General features: G+C 40.4%; 1 long non-coding RNA gene and 1 gene segment (V, D, J or C); both read left to right on the top strand.

The window, feature by feature from the left end:
- The window catches only part of LOC105893723, a 137596-nt gene extending 131290 nt beyond the window's left edge, over positions 1-6306 (top strand). Inside the window, 2 exon segments of the V gene segment in view lie at positions 4649-4686; positions 5778-6306. Of these exon segments, the coding sequence occupies positions 4649-4686; positions 5778-6079 (340 nt within the window).
- LOC105895781 lies at positions 1647-2011 on the top strand. The gene is made up of 2 exons (XR_004165439.1): positions 1647-1735; positions 1831-2011. It is a non-coding gene; the product is annotated as an uncharacterized LOC105895781 (long non-coding RNA).
- Positions 6307-12074: the final 5768 nt, after the last annotated feature.

Below are 12074 nucleotides of genomic sequence, written 5' to 3'. Positions count from 1 at the left end.
CAGTTTTTTTCTTTTCAGTATTTATCATAGTCTATTATCAGTTTGATCATTTCACTAATGATCAAAATTCATGATAATTTTTTATAAAGAATGGTTTTCCTTACAGATCTCAGAACTGTTTCTCAGACCAGGGACCTGAGTTACCATAAGCTGTGGGCCAGTATAACAGAGGAGAGAGAATCAATAAATCTTTCTATCTTGATCTTGTATTAGAAATTATGGGAATTGCAAGTGTTATTGTGTAAAGCACGTCATGTGAAGTTGAGGAGAACTGGGGTGATTGTTTTTTCTGTCCTTGAGAATAACTTCTTAGACCGTTGCACTGTTGCACTGTTTGTTTTGTATTGTGTTGTAATGTATATTTTGTGTAAGCACATTGATAGCCACTTTACCAAGTCAAATTCCTTGTTTGTGCAAACTTACTTGGCCAATAAAACCTGATTCTGATGGGTTCTGATTCTGATATACTGTGCTGGATACTCCCTGTTCTTCTTATCTCTGTAAGTAACTGTTAAATAGACACTGCCTCTGAGAGAATTAATCCGATTCTCACAGACTGCTTGCGGTTCACTCTGTGTGTTTCTGATCCTTCTGCAGAAGACTAATAAACTAATAGTTTATATTACTAATATATAATTATAGGACTGATCTCACATTAGACTGATTATTATCAGATTTCCACCACAAACTGATGGTCTGAAAAGGTTATAGGAAGATAATTGTTTTGGCATTTACCTGATGTCATTTTTATTTGAACTGTATTTATTTCTGATGTCCGTCACAGAACCCAAAGCATAAGCCACGTGAGATCTGTCCATGGTGACAGAGCAGTGTTGTGTAATATGATGACACGACTGTAATAATCATGACTGGAAGAACACAGAAACACTTTTGTCAGATGTGAATCTTTTAAATTATAACATCAAACTGACTAAACGAATAATTCAATAATTCAACAATAATTCATTTATTACAAAGTGTAATGTGGACACAGTGTGTTTGACACCCCTGCTTTTCATGACAGTATGTTGCTTTCTAGCAAATAATGCTGCTTCATCATTTCTAACCACCAACAGAGCAATCAAAGGTCAAATATTAGATTAGAGCGCAGACACAGCAGTCTATTTCACTCAGGAAAGTAATTTCCATACAGTAGATGTGTCATTGGCATGAGCAGTCACAGTTCTAGTCTTGGGGGGATTTGGGGGGGATTGGGGCAGCTCCTAAACTCCTGATCTATGATGCCAAATCACTTCAGTCTGGGACTCCATCCAGATTAAGTGGCAGTGGAACTCACCGTGACTTCACTCTGACCATCAGTAATGGATGCAGGAGTTTACTAATATAATAATCATGATTCTAATTACAGGGGAACAGTTTTGAATTTAAAATAGAACTAACAAAACAATAATTAATGTATTGTCAATCATCACCCCCTGGTTTACATGACACTAGTAGCTTTGTATGAAATAATAATAATTTCTAACCGCTAAGAGATCAAAGGACATATATAAGATTTGAGTGTTAACACAGCAGTCTGTTTCACTCAGGAAAATCATTTACATAGGGCTACATGTGTCAGTTTGCATGAGTGGTCACAGTTCTAGTCTTGGGGGGATTATTTATAGCCCTGTGAGTTCACCACTTCATGTGTAAGAGCTGATTCTCATAGTGGAGAACTCAACAATGACTTTCATCTTCATGTTCCTCTGGACACTTGTCCTCTGCTTTCAAAGTAAGCTTCTTTTTTATAATTCATACTATTTAAAAAAATAGAAATGCGTATGTAAGGTTAAATATTTCTCTGAATTCTTTCTGTTTTCTGAACAGAGTCATATGGACAGGTCACTGTGACTCAGACTCCTGCAATGAAAGCTGCTCAACAGGGAGGATCCGTCACTCTGAACTGTAAAACCAGCAGTAATGTGTTTGATGCAGGGGGATCAAGCACTCGATTAGCCTGGTACCAACAGAAACCTGGAGCAGCTCCTAAACTCCTGATCTATTATGCCACAACACTTCAGTCTGGGACTCCATCCAGATTAAGAGGCAGTGGAACTCACCGTGACTTCACTCTGACCATCAGTAATGGATGCAGGAGTTTACTAATATAATTATCATGATTGAAATAACAGAGGAACAGTTTTGAATTTAAAATTGAACTAAGAAAACAATAATTCATTTATTGTCTGGCATAACGTGGACACTGTGTTTGACACCCCTGTTTGTGGAACACCTTCAGACTTTCTGTGTTTTCATCTCTGACGCTGGACTGGGGTCATGGCCCAGAAGACCTCAGTTCGGCCCTGGAGTAACAGAAGCAGAATACCGGGGCTAATCACTGGAGTTTATGCCAGAGGGAAAGCTGTGGGCCGGCCCGAAAGAGGCCAACAGTGTTTCTACTGGTCTGGCACTGAGTGTTGAGGTGTTTGAGTTTGAGATGACTGATTACCTGAGAAAACGTATTGGATCAGTTCATTTAAGCCATGACTGCCATGCCACGGTTACACTGTTACAGGACTCTGGAGTTCTTCCCAGCTGCAGCAATGCAGTCATGTGCAGCTGCAAGGCAAAATTCACTCTGATGATGATTAAATCCAGAAGGTGGACATAGATCTCTAGTGTTTGGCCAGGAGGTCAAAGAGACAGCCATCACACAGGGACACCCAACCTGAGCATTTCACTGTGCAAGCATTAACACTGAATATACACTAAAGCTCCAGTTACTCTTTAAATGTTTTTGATCTGGGTACAACATTACACTTGTTCTTGAAACTGAGAGAAATACTGGAGTTATACCGGTACACCTATCCTGGGGCATATCCCAAACCTGTGTTCCAGATAAGGAGACATAATCTCCATAATGACCATAGCAGGAAGATGGAGAAGGAGACAGGCCCAGTGTCCTCTGGTAAAGTGTGTTGTGTAACAGTCAGGTAGAGGACTGAACAGTGTGTAGTAGGATGAGTGCACCAGGGGAGATGGATGAGAACAAGGGGACCTCAGATGATGAGCAGAACTGGATTGGACATGATCCTGGCATAATCTCCTTTCTGCTGTATTTGCTTTTCCACCTTTTAATTCAACTTATTCCCTTATATTTATAGGCTAATTAAAATCTTACGCCAGTATTTAACAGTGGATATGTCATCCTGTTTGTTTACATTATAAATGTGCAGAAACATGTTTCCTTCAAACATGTAGAGTTGTGCCGTGTAACATTCTGCTCCTGTGATGCTTCAGCACCTCCTGCAGCAGCAGTGCAGTCATGTGGAGCCTGACTGAGGGAGGTTTTTGTACAGCGCTTTATCACTGTGTGAACACTGGGCCATTGTGTACACTCTGACAGTAGTAAACTCCTGCATCCTCAGCCTGGACATTACTGATGGTCAGACTAAAGTCACTCCCCCCACTGGATCCTTCACCAACAAATCGACTTGGAGTTGAACCATAACGTGTGTTTATGTAATATATTAAAAGTTTGGGAGCTTCTCCAGTTTTCTGAAGATACCAGGAGAGGAGGTTGCTGGCGATGGGGCTGCTGCTTCTGCAGTCCATTTTGATGGTTTGTCCCACAAGAACAGCTTTCACTGCTGGAGTTTGAGTCACACTGATCTGGCCCCTGCATTCTGAAACATTGCAAGCATTTCATAGCATATCAGTTTGTAAAACACATTGTAAAAGTATTTCAAATAATCAATTTCAGTTTGTAAAATAAATTACCTGGAATACAGAACAGGAGTGCCCAGAGGAATTTAATGAGAAAAGTCATTCTTGTCAGATTGTTCTTCTAAAACAGGCTGGTGTTCAGTGTTCCAGTTCTCCTCTTTCTGAGATATAAAGCTCTCAAGAGCAAAAGGTTCACACTTTGGTTATGCAAATATGTCCAACCTCCCCAGTTTCTGTTCCCCATTCCCTCTGCTCATGAAAAGAAATAAAGAAGACTCTTCAGTAGGCCAACAGTCTAAACCTAAATGATGTTTTGTTAGATTTATTTGGGCTAACAGCAATAACTTATAGGCCTGTGTGGTCCTACTTACTGACAGAAAGACTAAACAATCCTCAGATCCACAACTGAACTGAGAGAAACCTCGAGGATCAATGAATCAGAGCAGTTTGAGAATGACAGAAATAATACAAAAGGCTTTATTGATCTGCTAAAATCATTATCACATGGTATCAACACATTACTTCCTGTAGAGGTGAACCATACTCTTCCCTTATTGCACTGCTGTAGTCATACAATAAGCACCCCTGGACTAGACCTGCGATCTAAACCTGGAGCCAGTTTACTTTTCAATCTGTGCACCTGACTCCACTGTTGGGAATAAGGCATTCAAACCTTAGGGAGAATTGCCATACTGTAGAATGTCTTCTTTTTAATGATTACAATTCATGAGATTGAATGTCGTTTGGGCAAACTTAGCCTATCAATGCTGGTCTGCATTTTTGAAATGTGAAAAAATTGAAATTCATTCTTGTACTGATGGAAGAAATACAAATTTTAGACCTGAAATTAACCATGACAGAATTTGTGATCTGGTAAAATGTTCCCCTAAATGTAACAGTAACTGTATTGCTGTCAGTCAGAGTCGCTGTACCTTGAAGAGGTTTTTGTACAGCGTCTCTATGAGTCTGTATCACTGTGGTGGACTTTCGGTGGCGGCACAAGACTTGATGTTGGAAGTAAGTAATATCATCTTTGGTCCTATATAATATATTGGTCTACATCTTAACGCTTTGGTTAATTTGCCTTCATTGTATCATTTGGTTTTGAAATTAATATTTGTTTCAATGGTGTGCTTTATTAGGCAGATAAGTCATACACTTGCCAGACTGGTTTGGAAATGAAACGAAATAGGCTACTGATGTAATTTTGTGCATGTTTTATTCGTTATGACTAATACGACTGGTGGCATATCTTAGCTGAGTCAATTTTGCCTGGGACATCAAACATTAAAGGTATCTTACTAGTGCGCGTTAGAGGAGGGGTTTTTGTACGGCCACAGATAGTGTTTGTATCAATGTGGTACACGTTTGGAGGCGGCAGTAGACTTGACATTGGAAGTAAGTAAACGGTCATACATTTGGATTATTCTGTCAGTATGTGTATCCTAATATGTTGCGCTATGAGCAGGACAGTTTATGACGATGTAGAACGTGTGCTTTGATCTGTGTAGATATTTCATGTTTGTAACTTTGTGTTAGTTGTGGTAGTGTTGCAGTCTGTCATTTCCTATTGAATGTATCCTCTATGCTTTGACCGTAACTGTAAGTTTGACTTGGAACTGTGTATATGACTTAAAATACACCTGTGCGTGTGTTTGGAAAACTGGTGGTAGGAAGATATTAACTGCCCTACAGGGTTTATAACTTCGAGTTACTCTGGTTGTAGGTGCCGCGCGTCAAAAGGGGGCAATCTGTTAGACCGACACTGACCTAAAACTCTAAAATTGGTCGTGATGTTGCACTTACACATTTCTCCACAATATTCACATTTATTGTCTTCCCGAAGTCTTTTTGGGGTAATAGTTATAGAATTTTGCGCAGTCTATGAGAAGTCTTTTTAGGGCTAATCTTTCGAATCAAGGAGCTCATGTTGTCAGACTGTTTAAAGACGTTATCGCTGAATATAACATGTCCCTTTGACCAAGAGCCAGTGTATCTGTAATGTACCACCATATTGCATCTGTAATATCACATTAAAAGTGGTAGTGACGTTTTTTAAAAGACGATCTAATTTATTCCTTCCTGTACCTCTTCGCTTTATTTTTCAGGTGACACCAGTCCCAAACTCACAGTCCTGCCCCCCCTGCACACCAGCGGGAGTTCAGCCACGTTGATGTGCCTGGCTAACGGAGGCTTCCCGTCCGACTGGAGGCTGAGCTGGAAGGTAGCGGGGAGCAGCAGGAGCGGGGAGACCAGTCGCTTGGGCCCACAGAAGGACGGCCTGTACAGCTGGAGCAACACCCTGACCCTCCCTCTCCAGGAGTGGACCCAGGGGGTCTCAGTGACCTGCGAGGCAAAGCAGGGCTCCAAGACTGTCACTGAGATTCTGAAGAAATCAGACTGCTCCTAGGGTCCCCTTTCAAATGTCTGTCATTAGCCTGATTTAAAGTGAATTTGATAAAGACTCTTCATCTCTGATAGGGTCTCTGTCTTATTTCTGTTAATGTGCAGCACTGAGTCACTGTCTTTCCCTCCCTTTCCACCTCTTTTACAGCATTTGGGAATCTGAAGTGCTTGTTACGTTGACCCTTTCATGTGTTTTGACCATTTATTAATAAAGGAGTTTGATGAAAATCATCAGAGATTTGATTTTGTATTTATTGTGTCTGAAGTTCAAGGTATATTTGCACTGTTGCACCCAATGAAGGATAAAGCCTCCGCACTAATAATGTTGAAATGTATATCCTTAAAGTACAGAAAATGTCACTAACAAAGTTCTGTCAGGGATAAGACCCTCAACAGTTAGTTAGCAGATTAAAAACACTACCCAGCATGTAAGTGAACTGGACGGTTTTCGAACGGGACCCGACGGAGACAGACACCTTAAGTCTGTCTGACGTGCCGTGCTGAAAACAAGTCCTTTTATTAAACAATGTTTACACAGTATGACAGTCAAGACTCTGGGATGCACTTAGGATACCTTCTACTTCTGCCCAGTAACAAGACATTCCACAACCCCCCAATTCCTTATCTTATGTAAACATATACGTGAGGTTTCTGGGTTAACATTCTTGACTCTGCTAATTGTCTTCCAAAGTCCAATCTACATGGAGAAGCAGGGCACACAGCATTTTGGAACAAACCTTAAAACAAAAAGACATTCATGATAAAATATACTAATACTTTCTTTAACATTTCCCTCCTGTTTATCATGAAAATAACACTAGTATAAACATCATTAAACTAAAGCATCATCATCTTGATGGTTCCAGACAACAGTTCACTCCACACAGAAGTACATACAAGACTAGACATGAGAACTTAGAAACATGTAGAAATACACATCATAAAATACTAAAAGTATACAAATTGCTACAATAGAGAGCGGACTTTTCATCATCATTTACCACCATGTACCAGATGTAAACCAAGCAACCAGATTTCACCACGGAACATTAACCACTTAGTCTTGTAATAAAGCATCACATAACAACCTTCATTTGCTGTAAGGCTTCAGTCACAGAGACACTATGAATATAATCCAATATCCAAATACAACAGATATCAGTCACAAAACTCCCCCACTAGCAGCAGTGAGTCTAACACTAATCTATTTTTCAGCACCATCAGCCGAATCTGCGAGACCTCATCATTAAGGCCGTCCATGCTGACTAAGGTGGCATTAACAAACAATTCTAACCTATAATTAAGGGTTGCCATTCTTAACATGACTTTTCCTACTCCTAGGGCCTGAAACAGAAACAAAATAACCTTGGAGCTGGTGGTCCAAATCTTTTAGTCATCAGCACATCAGTCCCCCACACGCTGTCATGCTTCTCAACAGCAAATCTCTTCTTACGAGATACTCTGCCTGCGAGATAGCACTAACAACACAAAAATGGTCCATGACCTGGGCGGGGGCGCATACGCCACCCCAGTGTGGAAGAAGATGACTGTACAATATACTACCACACAACCACAATACCTCTCTCACCTTAGGGGTACCCTTGTCAGAGTGGCAATGCTCTGCATTCTAACCTCAACATAAGGACCTGTTCCCAATGGACAGGGTACGACGTTGGCTGAGGAAGCAGTGTTTGATGACAGTATAGCAGTATCGATGACAATTTCATTACACTGTTTCCGTCTCAGAGAGCCTACTCTCGTTGTTCCACTAATAGAAAAACACATTTGGAATATAGAATGGACTGCCACTTAAGGTGACCGCTAGGTTGTGGCATGTTTTTTTAGTTCTGCTAGTGGGTGGGTATTGTCACACATATCCTGCACCCGGGTATCGTCTGTATAATAAAATGGCTTACTGTAGCCCCAGTTGTCTGGGGCACACTTCTCTCCAACTAAGATCGTTGCTTGGAATGAGAGTAGCCTTGATTTAAGTCTAGGGTGAAAGTAGGATGTTGGCATTAAGGTACATACATAGCAATTAGTCCAAATACGTCTGTTCGCTTGCATGGATGCATATCTATACCATGAATTAGTAGAATACAAGTGAGTAACATTCCCCAGGACCTCATGTTCCCCATATGAAATCCACCTCTTATGGATTCTCTCATTTACACTTGTGGAGGACCAGAGACCCATTATTACTCCTGAAGTAACCACTAATAGCAGCAGCTTAGACATTGTTATAACGGAGTGATATGATGTATACAGAAAAACAATAAACACAAATAAACAAGAAAAACAAAAAACACAGATACACCTCTACTATGTTGAGCAGCATCTCTAACCCTCAGGGCGCTCCCTGGAAGTTAGGTGACGTTCAAACGACCAAGATTTAAACACTTAGCCCCCTGCCGGCGCCACAAAACGCTACTCAACGCTAGTGGTGGATCCTGGTAATGTTCTGAATGTTCTGAATGTTCTGAATGTTGCAGTGTGACAGGTGAATCCAGGTGGAGCGTTCAGCGATCTTGACGGCTGTTGGGGTGGCAAGTACACTTGGTATGGTACCTCCCACCTGTCGTCAGACCAGCTCTTTCTTTCGATGACTTTGATGAACACCCAGTTTCCCACCTTCACCTGGCCTTGTACCTGTGGAGACACAGAAAAAACTCGAACAGTATTGGGTTCTTTACATTCCCTAGTTTGTAGTGTAATTTGTGGCACACCAAAAGTTGGTCTTATTCTTTTGCACAGTGATTTTGCTACTGTGAGGAAATCTGGGGTTGAGCTGGGAAATACCTCTATCCATTTGGAAGACACATCAATTATAACCAAACAATATTCCAGCCCTTTGGTTTTGCTAAATTGGATATAATCCATGTGTATTACCTGGAAAGGATAGTCAGGCTTGGGGAACTCGCCCCTCTTTGGCCTGAGGTTTCCCTGTGAGTTATGCCGAATGCATATTTCACATTGCTGACAAAAAAATTTTAATAAAATAAAATTGAATTAATTTTTTTTTTTATTATTATTACTATTATTATTATTTTTTTTAATAGGTTATATGTTGTACAGTGTTTATGTACTAGTCTTTATCTCCCTCCTGTTGAGGCATGGATATTCCCATGACTCAAAAAATTGCTGCCCATTTGTATAGAGCTCGCAACAGGATGGGTTTTCTATCTGGACTTACATATACCTCATCTTTCAGAGTCGCCCAGTTTTATCCAAATTTCCTTTTCACTTTTGGGTGCTTGTTGTTGTATGTTAACTACACCATCATCCTCTGTTCCCTGTGTTAGATACAGGCCAGCTGCCTGTTTGTCTGTTTTATATGCCAGGTAATAAAAGCATTAAGACTGCATGGGATACTTTAACGACGAGTTCATGAACCAGCACAATTTCTGCTGACGCGTGAACGGCCGATGCAGCAGCGAGCACTGCTTGTACACATGATGGTGTAGCACGAGCTACCGGGTCGAGTTGGGTCGAATAAAATGCGATGGGTCTCATTTTGCTTCCCCATACTTGAAGCAAAACAGACGTCATGAATCTATGTCTGGAGTCAACCATAAGGACGAAAGGTTTCGCATAATTTGGGAGAGCCAGTACTGTCGAGCTGGCTATTTTTTCTTTTGTCGCTTGAAAAGATTCTGAACCCTCTTTAGTCCACGTAACCTTATCGTGGGGTGCCATTGGTTGAGAGAAAATCATATCATGCATAGGTCTTACTAATTCTGCATAATTGGGTACCCACTGACCTGTGTTCAAGCCACGGGCTTGAATCAAATTGCTTGTCCGCTCAGTCAATTTTTAATTATGCAGTATCAAATAGTTTGCTTCTGACGACTACAATTCAACTATCTCCTTTAACGGCGTAGTTGGTTCCATATCTACCAAAAGTATTTCTGAATTTAAATAATATTACACTAATATGTGTAGTCTGATTATTATTCTTTTCACCTCCTCTCCTTCTAATTACGACCGTGCGTGTGTGGTGTGTGTGAGAACGTGCGTGTGTGAGATTGAGTCCTCTGTTCCCCCTAACAGCCCCCACCCGTGTGCTTCTCTGTTTTGTCCCAACAGTCAATCACACAGGTTTGTTTAAAAAGTAGCTGCTAGCGATCTTACGTTTTAAAAACAATCTACAATCATTCCGGGCCATGTTAGTCACTCAGTACTTTGGCACATACAATAGCTCACAACACATCACAATCTCGTATTTCCACTTTTCTCTTGTTATGCCCTCTGACGGCGCACTACTAAGGTAACGAGAGAAAGTTTAATCTGATCTTTTTCGTGTCATGCGCGTCGCGCTCTCAGCAATTTTAAATGCTCTCTCTTCACAGATGTTACACAAAATACCTTCAAGTAAACTATGCCAACAACTGGTCACTTGCTTATTTTAGTTTTAAATATCAATTTAAAACGTTAGGTTCCGATCAATACTCTTGCTCCAATGACTGAATGCCCACATCAACGCAACCGAGTTCGTCATTTCATCTATCAAGTTCACACCCTGAATAAAAATATACGGACATTTGCGATTACACTACAGGACAATCAAGCACGGCAAAACTATTTTCAAACCTTCAAATCTCTAATAACTAAATAAAACAGAAGTTCTTCACTTCAACGAGCTCATAGGCTCCCGGACAACGGTCAGCTGGAACTATGAGTTTAAATCCCTTTGACGGCAATTAAAAAACGAAACGCTATGATCAAAATTACCCTTGCAACGCAACTCAACCCAACCCATTGCAATTATTACAGTTTACTCGGATATCGAATCAAACCGCCTCGCTCTGATAAGCAAATTCCTGCACCGGCCCGATGGCTCGGTCAGCTAATATTGCGAATTTGAAAACGTCTTTCACCCTGTAAAAATTCAACACTGGAAGTACGTGAGCTGGACCTCAAGTAATTTATCCAACGTTTGTTCACAGCCTACACGTTATGTATGGTTTTCCGAAAAGGTAATATTACTAATAATAGATACCTTAAACAATACAATTCAACAAGGAACCTGCAACACTGGAATTATTTCCATTCATTACTATAATATCTATATATTTATAGCACTCTGTGATTATTCTAAATCCCACTCCTTTATTCTTCATTATAGATGCTACACTGCATTTCGTTGTCTCAGTACTTGTACTCTGTGCAATGACTATACAGTTGAATCTAATCTAATCTTAACTCCGGGCCTCTACCCCTGCGGCTATTCATGCAATTCGATTATTTGGATAGAGATTTTTTTAGTTGATCAGACCAAAATTCCTCATCCTCAAATCGATCTGCACTTGTATTATTTTATTTAAGCAGTATCGCCATCATTATCATATAATGATACAATGATAATTAGATGATACACAATGATGATCACAATTCCAATACGTGTCCCTTCCCCACCTGTGCTGTTAAATCAAATTAGTACAATGTAAGGTCTTTCATATCCAATAAGACCTCTTCCCTCTGTTTTGATTATTGCCTTGTGTCGCTTGTCACGTGCTTAATTAATTAATTCAAACCACCGGTTATCTTGGGTTGTTGGAAAAACCACACCCCTGCCTTCTTGAGGGCCCGTAGGATTCAACCAATTGAAACAAGCACGTTCTGACTCACAAACAAGGTTAATGAAACACAATGAGTAAGTTCTGAATGAGCCACTTATCCGTTTGAAACAAAGGATTATAATCCTTCTGGAAGTATTAGCATTCAGCTTCTTACAGTTGTGTTTATTTTCAGCCACAGTCACTGGTGGCTATTTCAATGAGACACATGGATTGCGCGCGTGCGCAGTGTCTGTCTATGCCAGTATCCCAATTTCTCATTCACAAATGCTCAACTCTATTTATGTCTTACATCATTTCTAGTAACTCCCCCTTCACGCACTTAAGACTAAAAAGTGCGTGCAAATGAACAAAGCAGATAAATGTATAGAGTTCTTACGTGGCCACCGTAAAAAGCTCTATAGTTTATCAAGCCTGCAGTTT

Source organism: Clupea harengus, chromosome 16 (genome assembly GCF_900700415.2).
Source record: "Clupea harengus chromosome 16, Ch_v2.0.2, whole genome shotgun sequence".
In the NCBI taxonomy this organism is placed as follows: Eukaryota; Metazoa; Chordata; class Actinopteri; order Clupeiformes; family Clupeidae; genus Clupea; species Clupea harengus.
Note: the sequence above shows the minus strand (reverse complement) of the source record. Positions and strands in the feature narration are given on the sequence as shown.